The 21,696-nt window shown below is 45.2% G+C and overlaps 1 protein-coding gene across 4 annotated transcripts in view; it reads right to left on the minus strand.

Moving 5' to 3' along the window:
* Positions 1 to 21,696, minus strand: part of LOC138958207 (dnaJ homolog subfamily C member 13-like) — a 90,869-nt gene that overhangs the window by 56,335 nt on the left and 12,838 nt on the right. For all 4 annotated transcript variants that reach the window (XM_070329300.1, XM_070329299.1, XM_070329302.1 and 1 more), the window contains exons 6-24: positions 16,737 to 16,790; positions 16,231 to 16,373; positions 14,902 to 15,061; positions 13,703 to 13,794; positions 12,566 to 12,663; positions 11,616 to 11,684; positions 10,811 to 10,893; positions 9,786 to 9,958; positions 9,159 to 9,258; positions 7,557 to 7,664; positions 7,035 to 7,190; positions 6,436 to 6,492; positions 6,001 to 6,122; positions 5,608 to 5,683; positions 5,055 to 5,150; positions 2,939 to 3,049; positions 1,883 to 2,008; positions 1,067 to 1,211; positions 259 to 328 (exon numbers count right to left, since the gene is read on the minus strand). In XM_070329300.1, coding sequence (XP_070185401.1) covers positions 259 to 328; positions 1,067 to 1,211; positions 1,883 to 2,008; positions 2,939 to 3,049; positions 5,055 to 5,150; positions 5,608 to 5,683; positions 6,001 to 6,122; positions 6,436 to 6,492; positions 7,035 to 7,190; positions 7,557 to 7,664; positions 9,159 to 9,258; positions 9,786 to 9,958; positions 10,811 to 10,893; positions 11,616 to 11,684; positions 12,566 to 12,663; positions 13,703 to 13,794; positions 14,902 to 15,061; positions 16,231 to 16,373; positions 16,737 to 16,790 — 2,039 coding nt within the window. The remainder of the gene's footprint in view (positions 1 to 258; positions 329 to 1,066; positions 1,212 to 1,882; positions 2,009 to 2,938; positions 3,050 to 5,054; positions 5,151 to 5,607; positions 5,684 to 6,000; positions 6,123 to 6,435; positions 6,493 to 7,034; positions 7,191 to 7,556; positions 7,665 to 9,158; positions 9,259 to 9,785; positions 9,959 to 10,810; positions 10,894 to 11,615; positions 11,685 to 12,565; positions 12,664 to 13,702; positions 13,795 to 14,901; positions 15,062 to 16,230; positions 16,374 to 16,736; positions 16,791 to 21,696) is intronic.

Consider the following 21,696-nt stretch of genomic DNA (forward strand, 5'->3'; position numbering starts at 1 on the left):
GCGTGTACACACGGGGGTGTTCGGACACTGAGGAGAGTCTGCACACAAAGTTGACTCTGAGAAATAAATCTCTCGCCGAACGTGGGGACGAACTCACGCTGACAGCGACCAACTGGATACAAATCCAGCGCGCTACCGACTGAGCTACATCCCCGCCTACCTCCATTTTAAGACTCCCTCCTTTTTCAGACCTGACTTTCTGAGATTTGTGACGGTTGTAAAAGAGGGATTCCACTGTACAAAGGGAGAATAACTCACGATTTCTTGATGGCACTCGTTTCCTCTGACTCCTCGTCTTCTTCCAGCAGCAAACGCAGGTAGTAATCCCCTGGGGTCAAAATTCACAGGCAGAATGAGCTTCCTTAACAACTGTTACAAGATTTGTCTATCTGTCATAATGGGTAACGTATGTTCAATGTCTTCCTTAAAACACTGTACTTTACTGTTCTCAGAAACTAAGGGAGCTAAGCGCTATAAATACGTACAACGTGTGCAAAAGAGTTGGTGAGAGTTATGCGCAACTGTATGATTATCAAAGCGGATATGTAAGAGTCTGCACTTAATTGACCTTGCATATTGTGTAGTACTTCTTCTTGTGATTTAATTCCTGATACAATTTGTAAACTTTGGAAATAAGTGCACTTTAATGCTTAACTGCTCACTGGAAATGATAAGGATGATGATAAAGTTGATGACAAGGAGGACTAACCAATGACTATACGAAAAGAATAACTGAAAACTATTGCTTTCCATGGCTGAAGCTACTTGCTGTGTTTTTTCCAAAGTGTCTTCTCAAATTAACCCAGTACCGGATAGTGCCACATAGGTTGCAGCAATAACCATCTCAAACTAACTACAGTGGTACCTGCCATGAAAGGACAGCCTTGGGACCAGCCAAAAGTGTCCCTACATTGCAGGTGGCCTTTCATGACAGGTATACTTTGGTAGAGATAATATAAAAAGGGACTAGAGAAGGTGTCCTTTTAAGGGAGGTGTCCTCTCATCGGAGGGTCCACACATCGCAGGTACTGCTGTATGCCATTCTTTCCATTGCAAAATAACTCACCGATTTTTATTTCCTCCGAAAGACAGTGGTAGGGCACCTCAAACTCCTGGTGGTTCCAGGCGATGATGCAGTTGGACCCCAGCTCTTTATCCACGCTGAACGCTCGCATTTCATTTTCCAGCGCTTCTCGCAGCTCTTCCCTCGTCTGAAAAATATAAAAACTACTGTCAAGTGTTTGTTTTGCTGGGACGAATTTTCATACAAACAAACATAACACCGATAAATGAGCCAAGCATCCTGGTGTGAGCAAAATGTGCAACCTGCTAAACCCTTGTATCTTGTCTTCCAAAGCCTCTTTTAGCTCCTTCACATCTGAGAAAACGACATGTTTAGCCTTTGTTAATCAAGGAAAACACTGGCAAACGCATGACTCGTTAAGGTCAGACAGTCACATTGTTTTCCAAGAGACCACTCGGAACTTAGGTTTCTAAGACAATGTGTGTGTGTGTGTGTGTGCGTGTGTGTGTGTGTGTGTGTGTGTGTGTGTGTGTTTGTGTGTGTGTGTGTGTGTTTGTGTGTGTGTGTGTGTGTGTGTGCATGCGTGCGTGCCTGCCTGCGTGCATGCATGCGTGCGTGCATGCATGAGCTTGGTTGCATGCATGCATTCATACAACTGTTTCTTTGTTTGGCTGCAAAGCTTTCTCAAAACAAGTAGACTGTTGATGTTTCATAATCCAGAATAAAAAATAAGAAAAGCTAGTTATTGTAACATTTAATTTTTTGTAAATGTAGTCTTATTTGTCAAGAGCTGAAATGTTGAGAGAAAGAATGGACAGCAAAATTCATTTCCCAGTGTTTTGCATGCTCCTTACTCACCTTGTAGTTCCACAGGAGGTTGGGTTTAGAATGGTCTTTGTTGAAGAAGTAGTAGAAGAGGGGCCAGTTGGCTTCACTCTTTATCCGTTGTCGTCTTTTCCGTAACACGATAGGACGATCGTTTTGCTGCGAAATCAAAGAATAATCATCAAACTTAGCACAAAAGTTGTCCACCAAATGTAAAAAACAATCACATTTTAGATTCAAAGTTAGAGGACAGCTGCCTTTCTTTTGGCTACCTATTACATGAGCTGTGCATCATTAACACTTAGCTTAGCTCTTTGAAATCCTAAAAACCAACCATCCTTCCACTTAAAACTACTGGTTGAACACTTATTTGTTCACTGCCTGGATCAGTATCTTATATTCAGTGATGGTAACAGTAAACTAACATTGGTTACTATTGAAATGTTGTTTTGCTGCTTTTTTCTTTAATACAAACTAGCAAGTTATTTGTGTGGTTTCATTTTCATCCAGGCACTTTTTACTATAGCTCATGCAGGGTAAAAAATAAAAAATAAAAAAAACATACATAAAAAAAAAGATGAAAAACTTGCACCAAATAAAAAAAAAAAACCATACATACAAAAACCAAAATGTAAATGAACATATTTAATGCTGCGATATAATATACAATGCACCGTTTACAAAAAACAAAACAAATAAAATACAAACAAACAGAAGAAATTATGACTGAGTAGTTTGCTGACAGGTGGAAAAGAAACTATCTTCAAGGATTCATACTCAGTCACTCATCGGCTAATCAACACATGCATGCTTCAAGTGGGCATGGGGTAAAAACACACCTCTTGTGCAGACACAGAAAGAAAAAAAAAGAAAAAAACTGTAGATCATCAACAGGGATGGCCAAATCACCCGCCCGATCGCCTGGCTGACGAGTAAAGTTTTATCTTTCTGATTTGGCCATCCCTGCATCCAACAAACACAAATCACAAGGTATACTCACAAAACGAAGGTTTGATCTAGCAACCGTGCAGGGGCAAAATGGGAATGCACACAGGGTTGACGCCAGGGAGGGAATCAAATATTACTCACTACCTGTTTCTTCTCCAGACCGATGCGTTGCCGCCAATGCTGCAGAATTTCGTCCACTTTCTTCTCTATCTGCAGCAGCTGCATGTTGCGTTTGTTCTTGTTCAGGTGATCCTGTGAATCAGACCAACACACTGCATTATCTCTGAACTAGAGATGGTGAATTACACAAACACACTGCATTATCTCTGAACTAGAGATGGTGAATTACACAAACACACTGCATTATCTCTGAACTAGAGATGGTGAATTACACAAACACACTGCATTATCTCTGAACTAGAGATGGTGAATTACACAAACACACTGCATTATCTCTGAACTAGAGATGGTGAATTACACAAACACACTGCATTATCCCTGAACTAGAGATGGTGAATTACACAAACACACTGCATTATCCCTGAACTAGAGATGGTGAATTACACAAACACACTGCATTATCCCTGAACTAGAGATGCTGAATCAGACAAACACACTGCATTATCATGGGTGGGACTGAAAAATGTCATGAATCCTGAAGAATTAAGGGGGGGGGGGGGGGGGGGTCTGGGGGTCCCCAGACGCTGAAGGATTTGTATTAACAACCAAAAAATCGTCACCGCAGACATTACAAATCCGGATTTCCAGCATATACCAGAAGAATCCCACCGATGCATTATCTCTGAACTAAAGATGCTAAATGTTTGTTCATGATGGTTCAGTATTGTATCGACACAGTATGTGTCTATTCTACAGGTCTGGCAATGGTCTGAGTAACAATACAGACCTGTCTGTGACAACCATGGTCTGGGTGGCCGAGTGGTAACGCACTTGCGCTCGGAAGCGAGAGGTTGCGAGTTCGACACTGGGTCAGAGAGTTAGCAATTTTCTCCCCCCTTTCCTAACCTAGGTGGTGGGTTCAAGTGCTAGTCTTTCAGATGAGATGATAAACCGAGGTCCCTTCGTGTACACTACATTGGGGTATGCACGTTAAAGATCTCACTATTGACAAAAGGGTCTTTCCTGGCAAAATTGCATAGGCGTAGATAAAAATGTCCACCAAAATACCCGTGTGACTTGGAATAATAGGCCGTGAAAGGTGGATGCAGCGCCTAAAGGCAGTCGATCTACTGGCCGATGTGAATGCGTGATATATTGTGTAAAAAATTCTATCTCACACGGCATTAATAGGTAACATGCGCCTTGAGTCGCCTTGTGTGGTGAGATACGTGCGCGATATAAATCCTCGTAAATAAAATAAAATAAATAAACCACCTCAAGCAAATGTGGTCCTTTTAGACAGGTGGTCTTTATGGACAGGTGAAGAGACGATGTACGGAAATAACTGTCGGGTTTGTATGGGTTGTGAAAGTTGTTTCTCTTCAAAAACAGTGAGACACGCCTTCCCTCGTGATATTATAGGTCACTCACTCGCGAGCGGCTTGTCTACACATGCGTAAGGCTGTGTGTGGGGAGCGGCTTGTCTGCACATGCGTAAGGCTGTGTGTGGCGAGCGGCTTGTCAACACATGCGTAAGGCTGTGTGTGGGGAGCGGCTTGTCTACACATGCGTAAGGCTGTGTGTGGCGAGCGGCTTGTCTACACATGCGTAAGGCTGTGTGTGGCGAGCGGCTTGTCTACACATGCGTAAGGCTGTGTGTGGGGAGCGGCTTGTCTACACATGCATAAGGCTGTGTGTGGCGAGCGGCTTGTCTACACATGCGTAAGGCTGTGTGTGGCGAGCGGCTTGTCTACACATGCGTAAGGCTGTGTGTGGCGAGCGGCTTGTCTACACATGCGTAAGGCTGTGTGTGGCGAGCGGCTTGTCTACACATGCGTAAGGCTGTGTGTGGCGAGCGGCTTGTCTACACATGCGTAAGGCTGTGTGTGGCGAGCGGCTTGTCTACACATGCGTAAGGCTGTGTGTGGCGAGCGGCTTGTCTACACATGCGTAAGGCTGTGTGTGGCGAGCGGCTTGTCTACACATGCGTAAGGCTGTGTGTGGGGAGCTGGCTAGCTTGTGTGTTGTATTGTATTTAAAGGTAATACACAAGACATCCATTTTCCACCATACCTATGCTAGCTTCTGTTGCATTATATTGAGAGGTCCTACTCAAGACATACGCTTTCCACCTTACCTGTGCTAGCTTGACGTTGTCTCTGACGTGAAGCAAGTCGGTCTCGTTGACAGGAACTTCATCTGAGGAGTCCAGGCAGGAAAGCAAACCGCTGGGCTGCAAGACACACAGGTCATTCCTTTCATCAACTCTCATACATGCTACAATCATTTGCATTTGTTTACCCCCCCCCCCCCCCCCCCCCCCCTCCCCTATTCACATGACAACATAACCCCTTGTTCATGGCAGAAAAGAACTCGAGTAAGTTGACTCAAGTGCTATGGTGAACTCAGGGTAAATTCCCTTCATACAAATCTATTTTTATGACAAAATGTCTTGCCCAAAACAAACAAACGAGACTAGACATCTTCCAGACTGACAATATGACCAGTTTGTGAACATCAGGGCTGGTATGCATGAGTCAAGTTTAGAGACTTTAGTCCACGATAACCTTCACTGAGGGTACACTTTATCTCCAAACTCAACTCTTGCATACTGGCCCAGAAGAAGACTAAACATCTGAATTGTCTTTAAAAAAAAACAAAAAAACACAACAACAGCAAAACAATGTTACCAGAATGCGCTTGAGCAATCCCATAGCAGTGGGATGTCCCGTCACCCATAGACCCACCAAGTGGCGACTCAGTTGTCTGAAAAAAACAGTTCATATACTTAAGCTTTGCGAAAGTATGTTACCTGTGGGCCTACCCTGTGAACTCTGTGTTGAGGTATGTACTTCCTAAGTATCCTATATATTTACAGTGGAACCCGATTATGACACCCCCACCCCCTGTTTTCTCAGATTTTCTGTTCATAACTTCTGTAAATTTACCCCCACTTTAAGACTCCCTCCTGTTTAAGACCTGATTTTCTCAGATTTTGGGAAGTCTTAAAAGGGGGGGTTCCACTGTATCATTTCCATTACAAACTGTACATTTATCCAATGGTGGTGAAGTGTACTGCGTACCTGTTTGTCAGCATGCGACTGTCGCTGCTCTGGGTGAACATGGCGCTGTGCAGGTGTTTGGGCAACGCTCCCTCTGCCAACGCCAGGTCTTGCATCTTGGCCGCAATTTCTGCATCGCCCTCCTGAAGGTTGTCATAGGAACATAAAATCAACTAACAAACCATGACTGACAACATTTTCAGCAAGGATGCTAAGTGATAATGTATGCATGGACACAAACACACACACGCATGCACACACACAAACACATGAACACACACACACACATGCTCGCACACACACATAATTACAGGGCTTTTTTCCTGTTTTTATCAATTCTTCCCTGAACACCTGGAATGTGGATCAAGATCTTCTACACAATAAAGGCAAAGTGGGGACAATGAAGCAGCAATTTAGCATGGAAACATAAACATCTGAACCACATGTTTCACATACCTCAATGATGGCTTTCATCACCATTCCTGCTCCTTTCACAATGGCCATGGATGGATGCTGAAAAGAAAAGAAGATTCAAAATTCACACACACACACACACACACACACACACACACACACACACACACACACACACACACACACACACACACACATTCCAAAATAAATGAAACATAAAAAACAAATGACATTTCAGGATTAACACATTTTAGAAACATGACAACATCACACATTGTTACCTGCAATCAAAGGACACCCTGGCGACCATCCAAGTGTCCCTACATTGCAGGTGACCTCTTATGACAGGTACATTTTGGTCTATATAGTAGGCAGAGGGATAACAGGAGTCTTCATTGGGAGCAGACATCTCATGAGAGGAGGTGAACATCAGCAGAACAGTACAACCTCTCTTTTAGGACTCTCTCTCTTTCTTCTTAAGACCCTGTTTTCTCACATTTTCTCTTCACAACCTAGGTAAATTTATCTTGTTGTTTAACCTCCCTCCTTTGAAGACTTCGTTTTCTCAGACTTTCTGAGGTTTTATAAGGGAACTTCCACTGTACCAATGTACACGAAAGCAAGCAAACGTCACCACCCACCTGGAAGAGTTTGAAGATGATGCGCCCGTTAGCAGCGGCCATTTCCAGCAGCATGTCAAACTGTGTGCCGTCCGTCGTCTCACTGTACGGTGCACACAGGGCGAAGGTCAAGAAATCCAACATGGCTGATACCACTAGCGCTCCTGACTCGTGAACCTTGCAAAGAAGAAATCTTCAATATAAAGACTGCTAACGTTCTAAAATCAAATTAAAAAAAGAAGGTAACTTATTGTAACGTTTAATCATAGAAATATTACTTTATCTGTGATTAAACATTCCAATAACTAATCTTTCGAAACATATAAAAGATAACTGAGATTCTTTTTATTTTTTGAAATTAAGTAGGTTGCCCTCTTTCGGATTGAGAAGCAACATAGTGAATAGATAAATGCTAAGAATTGTTGGTTTCAGAAAACTTGGGAGTAGTTACTTTGCAACAAATTTGTCAAGTTTGAAACGGACAGAGTTACTTTCCATGCCATTGGGGTAAATGGGTTGTAAAAGAGTTTTGGCTTGGCTCACCACATGGTAGTTGAACATCTCCAGGAGGGTTTCCAGGAACTTGCGTGAAGACATGAGTGACGTTTTGTTGAGCTGCTCCTGTCTCAGGTCGTAGTTGTCGTGCATTGGCTGTGGAAGAAAACGGGCAGATTCTGCATTAAAATATCTTTAATAAAACCCAAAATTAGGCTTTGCAACTAAGCTTCTTCTTCTTCTGCGTTCGTGGGCTGAAACTCCCACGTACACTCGTGTTTTTTGCACGAGTGGAATTTTACGTGTATGACCGTTTTTTACCCCGCCATTTAGGCAGCCATACGCCGTTTTCGGAGGAAGCATGCTGGGTATTTTCGTGTTTCTATAACCCACCGAACTCTGACATGGATTACAGGATCTTTTTCGTGCGCACTTGGTCTTGTGCTTGCGTGTACACACGGGGGTGTTCGGACACCGAGGAGAGTCTGCACACAAAGTTGACTCTGAGAAATCTGGAACGCCGAAGAAGAAGAAGAAGACTCTGAGAAATAAATCTCTCGCCGAACGTCGGGACGAACTCACGCTGACAGCGGCCAACTGGATACAAATCCAGCGCGCTACCGACTGAGCTACATCCCCGCCCTGCAACTAAGCTAATTCTGTTGAAAATAAAGTCATGTTTGAAACAACATTGATCAAAATGAATGACAAAACTGCCAGAAACGCTTGCACTTTATTGGAACGGAACATCAGCGTCAAAAGGTGTTGCTAAGTACAGTTTTCAGACCTTTGCTTCTTGTGCAAACAATCACATACACCACCTCAAATCTGCACAGGATTGTACGTAGGATAAGATCACCCATCGACTTTGACATATTGCCAAATATTAACAGCCTTAAGCCTGTCCTTAACTGGGCTAAGTCGACTACGCGAAGTATACTTCGGGAAGCTGGCCGCAAGGAGCTTTAGCGCTGAGTTTTTGGTAAAAAGACTTTGCAAAGTTCACGTAGTCGACTTCAGGCTCAATTAGGGATCGCCTTCATTTTTTCCCTGAATTAATTTTGCAGATTGACATTGGTGTCACTTACAACATTAATTCACCAAAACATTCCCACTCTGAGAAGAAAGTACTCAGACTGTAGATGTTTTTCTCTCCATGTGACCAAGTGGAAGGATGTGTTCTTATCAAACGTGTACACTACATTGGGGTATGCACGTTAAAGATCCCACGATTGACAAAAGGGTCTTTCCTGGCAAAATTGTATAGGCGTAGATAAAAATGTCCACCAAAATACCCGTGTGACCTGGAATAATAGGCCGTGAAAGGTGGAAGCAGCGCCTATAGGCTGTTGATCTACTGGCCGATGTGAATGCGTGATATATTGTGTAAAAAATTCCATCTCACACGGCATTAATAGGTAGACATGCGCCTTGAGTCGCCTTGTGTGGTGAGATACGTGCGCGATATAAATCCTCGTAAATAAATAAATAAATAAAGACGTAAAAGCTTGGGCAGATCTGTGGTGACGAAGATCGCTCACATAAGTCTGAATCTACTTTCAAGTGTAATGAAATGTGCAGTGTAAATACATGTCAAACACACAGATGTACATGTTTGGTTTTACTTCTTTTTGGTACACACAGACCTACCTGCATCAGGGCGCAAAGCATGTCCAGAGCTGCATGAGTAACTCCAACATCGTTCCGCTTTAATGCTTTCACCACCTTCAGTCCCACCTTCTCTCGCATCCTGTCAGTAAAAACACGTGTACAGAGTTATAAGTCAGTAATTAGTCAGTGTACAAGTCAACAAAATCAACCATAGCCCCCCCCCCCCCCCCCCATGCACTATTATTAGATATCATTACCATGAATACTACAATTAAAACATCTATAAGATAAGTATAAGAGAACTTACTGAGGATTAGCTGAAGCAGTCTTTATTTACAGATAGTTTCAGTAGTGTGAAGCAAACATTGCATTTTTAACTCAAAAGGCTTTTGGATTGTGAGGGTGGTCATTCTATCAGAACTATAGATTTTCCCCTTTCAGCAAGCATAAGATGACACAATTTAAAATTATCAGAATTACAGGTTTCCCTTGTTTTGCATAAATAAGATGGCAAAATTGTAAAAAAATAAAAATAAAAACAGAAAGCCTTGAGGTGAACTTTATTTTGAAATGATGCAAAACATCACGCAATGCAGTATGATGACCTCAATAATGATTTCTGAAGCTTTGCAAATGCGGTAAATGGTGTAACAATGTAACTCTTACTTAGGCAGCTCCGTGAAGGCCTGGAAGCCGGCCTTGGACGCCACAAGCCTGCGGAGAGCGTGGAACTGAGCCTCCACCAGTAGGTTGGGAACGCTGGCCTGGTCCCCTTCCTGTTCCATCAGCGATGACAGCGCCAGGTTGATCAGCTTCTCTTTGTTCTGGGCAAACAGACCCTGCACACAACACACCCACTTACCACTCACATCAATTCATATACAGTGGTACCTGCCATGTGTGGCCCCTCCAATGAGAGGACACCTCCCGTAAAAGGACACCTTCTGGTGTCCCTTTCTCTATTATCTCTACCAAAATATACCTGCCATGTAGGGACATTTTTGGCTGTTCCCAAGGGTGTCCTTTCATCGTAGGTACCACAGAAAAGTTGATGGGTGCAATGGCCTTGCGAATAAGATGCCAGCCTCCTATGCGGAAGGTTGAGTATTCAAATCCCGGCCGTGCCTGGCGGGTTAAGGGTGGAGATTTTTACGATCTCCCAGGTCGACTTATGTGGAGACCTGCTACTGCCTTGTCCCCCTTCGTGAGTACACATAGGCACAAGACTAAGTGCACTCGGAAAAGATTCTGTAATCCATGTCAGAGTTAGGTGGGTTACAGAAACACGAAAATACCAAGCATGCATCCCCGAAAGCGATGTACGGCTGCCAAAATCATTGTAAATGGCGTAATACATGTAAAAACCCACTCGTGCAAACAACTTGAATGTATTTGGGAGTTTCATCCCATGAACAAAGAAGAAGAAGAAGAAGAAGACAACAGAAAGTTTGAAGCAAAATAGTGCTGAAAGCATACAAAATCTATTTCTTAAAGAAAAGAGTCTGTTCGAGGACAGGGACTTCTCTTACTCTTTTCAGCTACAGAACTGACACGAACCTTTTTTCATTTTCTTTGATTTCGACTTGTATTCAGATTAGAAGAATTTTTTACTTTTAAAAATAAAAAACAGCGTTTGGAGGAAGTGTTTTTGCAGAATCCGAGACATGTCACCTTCACTCAAGTGTACTTACATCAGCAGTAACTGCGTGCAGCAGTCCGCTATAAGAGATATTGGCATTGAATCTGTTTATAGCCTCCTCCACCGTCATCCCCGCTGAAATAGAAATTTAATGTTACAATAGACCATTTTCGGAAATAACTTTATCAGGATTTTCAAGCAGTGTGGCAGAGCTAAGACAGGGCATTAGATATTAGATAAATGGCTAGTAATATTTCTATGCCATACATTGCTAAAACGCTTCTTACAACAGAAACAAACGTAATGTCGGTTGGAGAATATCAAGGTCTACAATGACTACCAAACACAGCATTCAGATTTGAAAAATAAAAAGCTCAAACACTAATTCTAAGACCTTCCTCGTGTATATTGTCATCTATTCTTCTTCTTGTCGTTCGCTGTTAGATCGTCAGTCCGGACTGCAGGGCGAAACGTGCTGTCCTCTCAGTCATCTATTCAACTCCCAAAGTGAACTCTGTAGCTCTCGGCTCAATTTAAAATCTGTATCTCTAGGAATAGCGCATGCAATACTCAGGGTTGAAAGGTCAGTACGAAATCTATAACTCGCTCAAAGAACGTCACAATGAGAATTACAGTCTGGGATGCCCACTCAAAACACAGCCGTTTTCAATTTGAGTAACTCAACGCCCAAATGTTTATTTTAAGGTATTCCTGGAGTGTGGTCACATAATTACAACCCCAAACATGAACTGTATATCTCTTGGGGCGATTTGAGACAGTTTTCTTGTTAGATATATTCCCTTTAAGCCTCAGATATTAGACGACTGGCTAGAGATGATTTAACATTGAAAACTCACGTGGGGGTGCCTGCATGAATTTCATGTGTTGTGTTTCTACCTCCTCATCCACTGGCACAGTAAATGGACCTGTATCAAGCAAAATAGCACAAGTTAATAAACAGCAAACTTTCATGCTTTTAAACACCAGACAAAAAACAACCAAAAGCAGAGTAATTACTCAAAAGAAACAACCCTATGATTCTACTGTCCATGCAAAACTGTTCAACATGTTACATAATAAGCTCAACTGTGAAGTTGGTGCACAAACTTTGCATACAAAATGATCGTCGCTATAGGTACATTTTCACGTTGTTTATACAGTAGAACCCCCCTTTTCTTCTTCTTCTGCGTTCGTGGGCTGAAACTACCACGTGCACTCGTGGTTTGCACGAGTGGAATTTTACGTGTATGACCATTTCTACCCCGCCATTTAGGCAGCCATACGCCGCTTTCGGAGGAAGCATGCTGGGTATTTTCGTGTTTCTATAACCCACCTAACTCTGACATGGATTACAGGATCTTTTTCGCGCGCATTTGGTCTTGTGCTTACGTGTACACACGCGGGTGTTTGGACACCGAGGAGAGTCTGCACACAAAGTTGACTCTGAGAAATAAATCTCTCGCCGAACGTGGGGACGAACTCACGCTGACAGCGGCCAACTGGATACAAATCCAGCGCGCTACCGACTGAGCTACGTCCCTACCCCGAACCCCCCTTTTAAGACTTCCCATTCTAAGACCTTGCCTTTTCAGATTTTATGCTCATAACCTCTGCAAATCTACCTCCATTCAAAGTAAAGACTCCCTCATTTTTCAGACCTGATTTTCTCTTCTTTTTTTTTTGATCTTAGAAGGGAGGTTCCACTGTACAAGCAGACAGTTTGTTTGTTTGTTTGTTTGTTTGCTTAACGCCCAGCCGACCACGAAGGGCCACATCAGGGCGGTACAAGCAGACAGTGTGCACTCACCAAGCCGAAATCCTCTATAGGTGGGATTCATCTTCACACACACGTCTCTGTTGCCAGAGGCACGCACACCGTCCAAGATTGTTGCGATCAGTGAGTCTCTGCGAAGAAGAAGTGAAATCATCCCAACAATGTCACGTAGTCTCAAACAATTATGAAAATCCATTCTAATCATCCTCATCTCATTAATCATCCATGGCATCATCATTCTAATCATCCTCATCTCATTAATCATCCATGGCATCATCATTCTAATCATCCTCATCTCATTAATCTTCCATGGCATCATCATTCTAATCATCCTCATCTCATTAATCATCCATGGCATCATCATTCTAATCATCCTCATCTCATTAATCATCCATGGCATCATCATTCTAATCATCCTCATCTCATTAATCATCCATGGCATCATCATTCTAATCATCCTCATCTCATTAATCATCGAACATTTAAATGCTTTTAACTGCAACCTGCACCTTCTGCCACCCTCTAAAAAGGATGAACACTACATACTCAAAGCTTTAACAAACAAACAAAAAAAGCTCACAGGCACTGTAGCCTTCTTGACACTGCAGCCAATGAAGAATAGGCAAATTGGAGGGAGAGTGACCTTTTCTCGCAAAACCTCTGCCAAACATTGGAGGGGCCAATCACTAGAGATAGAAACATGTGCTCCCGTCCAGGTGTTTTACACACACCCCTTGCTAGTGATTGGCTCCAGAGTTATTTCCCAAAAATCGTCTATTGGATGTAATGTTTCACATCAAAACAATAATGCCTCATTAGAGGGTGGGGAAAACTCTCGTTTGTGGTCAGAGAATAACTGAGATGTGGACTTTGCACAGGGTAAAATGAACATTACCAGAAAACTTTTCATCATATGGAAATGGCAAGGGGAGACAATTGAGGAGCGATACTGGATAATATGAATATTATGAGAATATTTAGCATCATATGGAAATGGCAAGGGGAGACAATTGAGGAGCGATACTGGATAATATGAATATTATGAGAATATTTGGCATCATATGGAATTGGCAGGGGAAGACAACGAAGCAAAAAAGGTCCCAAACACAGAATGCTCTGAGCAAACTGAGCAAAGACTGAGCAAAGAAGGTGATACAAGCAATAACTCACCTGTCGGTTGACAAGAAAGTGCGGATGGCTCCTTTCACATACTCCACAGTGAACTTTTGTGGGTTCTCTGCATCTCTATTGATGGAAAAAATCTGAAACACATTGTTAACCATAGCACCTTACTCTCTGACATATGTGACCCACCACCACGGAATGAGTCGCATGTCACCTTTGCATGATTTTCATATTTTTACATTTTCCTAAAGATAAAAAAGTTAAAAAACAAAGGAATACTGTACTCACCAATACAAGAACGAGACAAGACGGTACGAATTTTCGCTTATGGAAGCTTCATCAGGAAAAACAAGAACACAAAAGACAACAAAAAGCAGACGCAACACGGAACGAACAAGGTTTAAAATTCGTACCGTCTTGTCTCGTTCTTGTATTGGTGAGTACAGTATTCCTTTGTTTTTTAACTTTGTTCATCTTACCACAGTCACTTCGTTGTTTAGATTTTTCCTAAAGAGTTTGTTATGCTCTATCCAGTGTTGAAAACCGTTTTAGAAAAGAGCGAAAACTGTTTGAGTTATAAGCCTGTGACTAAGGTGACCCTCACACTGTTACCAGACACTCCCCGGACTTATATTAAGCCTAGCCCAGAACCGCGCGAGGTGACATGCGACTCATTTCGTGGTGGAGGGTCACATATATCCAAAACAATATCAACAAGAGAAATATTCTCAATGACACATGTGATGTGGCGTTCTACGGGCTGAAGTGATAGTTATGCAGAATGAGTTTCCTGGTACCTGAGGGAGAAAAAGACACTCAAATGAACAAGCGACTCAAATCCTCAAGAAGCTTCCCTTTCTCATAAGATCTTATAATTTCCCACGCTCTGCCTGGCTCGGTTATGACACACAAATCAAGATATTTTTATTAAGCAAAAAACCCCAAGATTTTGGGAAATTTATGTGCTTCCTCCTGATAAGCTACAGCAACCAGAAAAGTCGCACTACACATTTTTAAATGTCACTAGCCACATTCGCTTCTGACAGAATTGCCAAGGTCTTGAACATGCTGCAACAGTGACACAGAGGTGGGGCATGGATACTGTCTCTCAGATATTACATGAAGGTGACCCATGACTGTCCGGATCAAGATTCAAACATGTCACCCAAGGATCACAAGTTTAGTGCTCTACAAACTGAGGCAAAAGTCAGCGACACCTTTCTATTGAGGATAAAACTACTCACATCACAGAAAGGTTTGGCGGTGACAACATTGTAGGTGGCTGGGTCGCGCTCCACTAGACACATCTCTGTCAAACACAGCGTGCGTCGAACTGTGTCTGAATGCCGAACTGAAATCTTCTGAACTGTGAATTCTGCGTATGATGTAAGGGCCTCGTCCGTGCTGAAACAATTTACAAAAAAATTGTGAATGAAAGCACACTGATCACCAGCAAAATATGTTTGCCAAAGAATACGCACCAAAAAGCACAATCCCTTGCTATCGAAAATCAAAAAGAATGAATATCCTCATTGGTTAATTTTTTTTCTCGGGGAAACTTCAACCTTTTAATAGGAACATACCTGCCTGCAGGACATTCTAGCCAAACAGAAACACTAATATTCAACATTACTGGTAACATAAAGTTGATAAACAGCATGCACATTTTTCCAATCACCTTGAGCACCTCGATCTTTGTTCTTTGTCCTTTAGGGCTAGCTACCAAAGACAGGTTAGAATACAGTAGTATCTACAACGTGAGGCCCTTAACATGAGAGAACACCTCTCTTGAAAGGACACCTTTTGTGGTCCCTTTGTCTAAGGGGACTGGGTGGCCGAGTGGTAACGCACTTGCGCTCGGAAGCGAGAGGTTGCGTGTTCAGGCCTGGGTCAGGCCGCAATTTTCTCCCCCCTTTCCTAACCTAGGTGGTGGGTTCAAGTGCTAGTCTTTTGGATGAGACGAAAAACCGAGGTCCCTTCGTGTACACTACATTGGGGTGTGCACGTTAAAGATCCCACGACTGACAAAAGGGTCTTTCCTGGCAAAATTGTATAGGCATAGATAAAAATGTCCATCAAATACCCGTGGGACTTGGAATAAAGTAAAAAAATTCCATCTCACACGGCATTAAGTCTCAGGAAACATGAATACACGCATGCAGGAAAAAAAAAAATATGGGTAGCGCCGTATGTATGGCAGCTCGCTTTCCCCGGGGAGAAAGCAGCCCGAATTTCCATGAGGGTAACCTCACTGGACTGTAAATCTTATCCATCCAATCAAATACCTCTACCAAACGATACAGTGAAACCCCCCCTTTTGAGAACTCCAAAATCTGAGAAAATCAGAACTTAAAAAGTAAGGAGTCTAAAATAAGGGGTAAATTTACAGAGGTAACGAACAAAAAAGTCTGAGAAAAAACAGTCTTAAAAATGAGGGAGTCTTCCATTGGGGGGTGTCTTTAAATGAGGTACCACTGTACCTGTCCCGACAGGCCACCTGCAATGTAAAGACACTTTCGGCTGGTCCCTAGTGTGTGCTTTCAAGACAGGTAGCACTGTCGCACCATCCCTACCTGTATTTCCCCATCCGGTGCATCTGGAACTGCTCATAGGTAATGGCCTCTTTCCGCTGTCGTATAGCAATGCCAACGTAGCCTGCAGCGGCCTCCATTATGCACTTTACCAAATCCGCATGAGCCTCCAGTGCAAACAGGTGCTGCAAATATTGAGCGATTCGTTTTGTGAAAATGTGAAACAAAACAAAACAAAAAATAAAAGTAGTCAAGGGATAGTGAGAAATAAAATTCAGAAAATGAGTGGTAATAATACTAATAATAATATGCAGTTAACACACGCATACACACACATTCATGATCAAATTCACACATGACCAAAGTTTTAGAGTGCTCATGCTAAATTAACAAACAACAAAGTTTCAAATACCAGGTTTACACAAATAATAATGAATAATATTTATAAAGCGCGTATATCCAAGGTTAATTAATCCCTGCTCAAAGAGCTGTACAATCATTCAGGAAATAAAACAACTAAAAAATAAAACAACACAAAAAAAACTCACCAGTCTGCTGAAACCCCCATGAATCACGGCCACTCCGCCCGGAATGTCAGAAACCTGCAGAAAAAGTTAAACTCTTGTACCGAGTTGTCCATAAACCCCATGTCAATTCGACACTCAATAAATACTGCAATGCATCCTTGTACAGTCAAACCTCTGTTTTTAGACCCTCTATGTTGAGACCCCCTTTACGTGTTCGCGATGCACGGCCAAAGTTCTCGATGGATCTGCATCAAATTTGGTAGGTGTATTCAGGTGGACCCCGGGCACAAACTGGCCGATGAAAATTTTCAACACGTGCTCAAAGTGCGGCACGGTGAACCGCGGTGAATACTCTGTTTCGCGATACGAATTACGAAACTAAACACTTTATTTTTCGGCTCTACTCCTTCACTTCCGCCACACAACGAAAACGAATCTAAGCAGCGCTTTTCTGCACAGGTATTACATCTAAGTATTACAATTCGTGTACAAAATCCCTCCCATCTTCAAAATATTGCCACTAATACTACCCCTCCCATCGTAAATCGAAAATTTTATTGTAAATTTTCATTTAATAAATATACCTACCCGAATCACATGTAGCAGTTGACTCAGTCTAAAGTGCTAGGTCTGAAAAGGCTACCCGTCTAAGGGGAGCAACCCCAACTAAAAAAGTGTAAACGTAGCTATGGTAATGACGACGCACCCAGGGAGTTACCTCCCCTCCTGCGTACTACGTCACTACTGCTACTGACCACGTGACCCCTATCATTCGACTCGAAGAATAAAATCTCCAAATCATAAGCGGGGTAGGTGGGAGGGACTACGATATGTGATTCGGGTAGGTATATTTATTAAATGAAAATTTACAATAAAATTTTCGATTAAATTACATATTCCTACTCCGAATCACATGTAGCAGATTGAAACAACAAGGCGGTGGGAAAGAAAAAGTTCAAACTCACTCTCAAATCCTTGTCAAGAGCTGACCCCCTGCCACCATGGCAGGCAAAGCTCTAGATCCATCCTGGCGAAGAGCCGAGATGTCACGCAGGTAAAAATTCATGAAGACATCCTCGGAACGCCAGTATGCGGTGTGTAGCACCTCCTCCAGTCTTCTTGATCGTAACACGGCCAAGGAGGAAGCCCAAGCTCGCGTCTCGTGAGCCCGAGCTGATTCCAGAGGAAGGACAGGCTGTGTCCCCCCTTCATTGCGGCGGCTCCACTCGTAAGCATGCTTAATGAGCGCCGACACCCACCGGGCCAGAGTCGTCTTAGTAATATCCTTATGTCTCTCCGTATTGAGAGAAATAAACAAAAGCTTTTGAGCTGCGGATCTAAGAGACTGAGAACGGGCAAGGTAGATGTGAAGGGCTCTAACAGGGCAATTTACTAAGTCTGGGTCATTCGGAGCCAGAATAGTGGACAACGGCCTGACATGAACCAAAGGAGAAGCTCGCTCGGGAGCCTGGTTTTTTGCAAGAAACTCAGGTCGAAACCGCAAGGTAACGGACCCATCTGATTCAAAGGAAATGTCGTCCGAATTACCGGAAAGAGCGTGGATCTCACTGCCCCTTCGTGCCGATGCTAGCAGCAAAAGGAAAAGGGACTTGCGTGTAAGATTCGCAAAACTGGCATCTCTGAGAGGTTCAAAATCCGCTGAACGCAGAAACTCCATGACCAATAAGAGATCCCACTTAGGAACGGGCGTACGAGACTTGACGTCAGAAAGGGAAGCGCCCTTGATGACTCCAGCGATCACGCCACTAACATCTATAGAGCGACCTATCTGGCGTAGGGTCGCCGAGATGGCCGCTCTTCTTACTTTCAACGAGGCAGCAGAAGCTCCCTGAGAGGACATGAAAGCAAGATGGTTCGCCACGTGCATCGTGCGGGGCGCCGTAGCATCCAGCCGATGCTCGTGACACCAGGTAACCCAGGCCCTCCAATGTGACTCATAAACGGACGAGGTAGATGCTCTGTGCGAGCGTCCTACCAGGTCCATGGTCAGATCTGATGCCCCTTTGCGCCTCAGAGAAGACCGCACAACCTCCACGCGTGAAGATTCAGCATCTGAGGCTCTGCGTGGAGGCTGCCGGTGTGAGGCTGTACCAGTTCTCCTCGCGTGAGAGCGAGAGGAATGGGAGGGCCCTGGGCGAGTCTCAGCAGGTCCGGGAACCACGGCTGAGACGGCCAAAGAGGAGCGATCAGCAGGAGGGACGGGCCCTCCTGCTCCGCCTTCCTGAGAACTCGCGTGAGCAACTGGAATGGCGGGAACGCGTAAGCCTCCAGGCCTGACCAGGAAATGTCCATCGCGTTTGTCTCCCACGCCTCGGGATCCGGGAATGGTGAGACGAACACTGGTAGTCTCTTCGAGAACCTGGTGGCAAAAAGGTCCACCTGAGGTTTCTGCACAAGAGACCAGAGACGATCCAGCGCTCCGTGAGTGATGGTCCACTCTGTTTGAAGCACTCTGTCGGAGCGGCTGAGCGCGTCCGCCAGAGTGTTCAAGCTTCCGGGCAGGTACCTGGCCGAAAGCCTGATTTGATGCTCTGAACACCAAATCAGGATCTCGCAGGCCCTGGCCGAAAGCGACGGAGACCGCGACCCTCCCTGCTTGTTGATGTAAGCTGCCACTGTCGTGTTGTCTGTAAACAGACGAACATGCTTGGCCTGAAGGGAGGGCCGGAACTTGTCCAGAGCTAGAGCCACGGCTTCTAGCTCCAGCAAGTTGATGTGCTGCATCCTCTGATCTGCCGACCACAGACCTGACGCAGTCAGCTGGTCTGTGTGAGCCCCCCACCCCACCAAGGACGCGTCCGTGAACAGGTCCAAATCTGGGGCAGGAAGGGCTATCGGCACGCCCCTGCACACCCACTCCGTGTCCAGCCACGGAAGGGTAGCGGATTGGAACCATCCCTGGAGAGGGATGAGGGCATTCCAATCCACCGTGGGAGAGTCCAGCTGAAAGGGACGTTTGTGGACCCTCCCCAAGGGGACCAGGAGAGCCATGGACTCCATCTGCCCTAAGATGGAGGCCAAAGTCCGCAGGGAGGCCCTCGGGAGAGGCAAAGTGGAGCGTATGCACGCCTGGAGCTTGTCCACCCTCTTCTGAGAGGGCTGGACAGTCCAAGCCACCGTGTCGAAAGACATTCCCAAGTAGGTGAACGTCTGACACGGTGTCAGCTCCGACTTTGATCGGTTGATCGAGAAGCCAAACATGTTGGCCTCCCGAAGAACCGATTGGGTATCCTGCTCGCACCCCGCCTGACTCTGACTCAGGATGAGCCAATCGTCCAGGTAGGCACGTAGCCGGACACCCCGCGACCTCACCAGCGCGCAGACCTGTCTCACGACCATGGTGAAGACCCAAGGGGCGAGAGACAGGCCAAAAGGAAGGGCGCGAAACTGGTAAACCTGACTTGCCCACCGGAAACGAAGCCATTTCCGGTCGGCTGGATGCATAAGAATGTGGAAGTATGCATCCGTCAGGTCGATGGAAGTCGCCCAATCTCCCGGGCGGAGAGAGTCCCTGACCGACGCTGGCGTCTCCATCTTGAACCTTATCTCCCTCAAAAAGGTATTGAGGAACGACAGGTCCAAGACAGGACGCCATGCCCCTGAGGCTTTGGGGACGGCGAAAAGCCGTCCGTAAAACCCAGGGGAACTGTGGTCGAGGACTTTCTCCACTGCGCCCTTCTGCACCAGGGAGTCTATTTCCGACCGAAGGACGGAAATGGCTTCCTGCGAGGAGGGAGGCCTGAACGCCGGCGGACGCCTGACCAGAGGAGCCTTGCCATCTTTCCAGAGAAGACGGAAGCCCGACCTCACGACCCCCACGATCCATTGACTCTGTATGGACACGAGCCAATGGGAAAGTGCCCGGGAAGGGCCCCCCGCCATCACCAGAGTGGAGGGCGGGGTGGGGGGGAGATCGGGAGCACTTCATTGGGGGTGAGGCTTGCTTCCAGAGCCGCCTCTCCCCCTGCCGGAAGACGGTCGTCTTCTCGAGCCCCGAGAAGAGGAACGTCCACGACCCTTGTCTGCCGGTTTGGGAGGGCCAGCAACCTTAGCCTGCTTAGGCTGAGAAGGCTGAGACTGCTTGGACTGCTTAAGGCTGTGCAGGGAAAAGTCAGAGAACTGCTGGTCCCTGTTAGCCTGAATTTCCTGTCTTCGGGCATCAAAAACGAGATGCCCAAAGAGGGAACCCTCCAAGACCGGTGAGGCACGCAAAGTGTCCTTGGTCGCCTGATCCGAAAACTGAGAGTGTGACAGGAAGAGATCCCGACGACACATAACAGAGTGCGCATAGTGCACAGCAGAAAGTCTCATCTGTTCTTCATTGACCCTCGCAAGAGCGGCCAACAAAGTGGAGACGTCATCCGCATCCTGATCCTCGCTGAGAGAGAACGGATTCAGCGAATCAGTGAGGGCACGAGAGAGGGCCCGAATGAGAGTCTCAGCAATGGAGGCAAGCTCCAGCTGCTGACGCCCTGCCTCTTCAGAAGCAATCAGCGTGTTCTCAGAAAAGAGCACGCCGTCATCCTTCTTGATAGGCTTGGCCAACAAGGCAAGCATCTCCGGAGGAACTGTCAAAGATGAACGCGGGAGAGCGAACGCATCCAACAAGTTCCTAGGAGACTTCTGCAAGACCAACCGCCTGTGAGACGACAGAGCGAATGCAGAAGCCTGAGAAGGCGAAGCCATCCACTGCTGAGCCAGCTCCGGAACTGAGCCGTGAGGCACGAGCAGCGGAACCGGAAGTGAAGGAATTCCGCTTCCGGAAGGAGATGGCTTGGCCAAAACCTGAGAAAGCTGAAAAGCTATGGATGGAGACTCCAAAAACCGGAAGTATGAGTCGTCCTCCTTCCCAGAGCGAAAATCAGCCATCGCGGACGGTGCCGTCGAAGCGGCAGCCGAAGAGACCGAAGCCCCTTCCGCGAAATATCTCGAAGTGACCTCAGCAGCGGCCTCAAGAGCC

The sequence above is a fragment of the Littorina saxatilis genome, linkage group LG2 (genome assembly GCF_037325665.1).
Source record: "Littorina saxatilis isolate snail1 linkage group LG2, US_GU_Lsax_2.0, whole genome shotgun sequence".
Classification (NCBI taxonomy): domain Eukaryota; kingdom Metazoa; phylum Mollusca; class Gastropoda; order Littorinimorpha; family Littorinidae; genus Littorina; species Littorina saxatilis.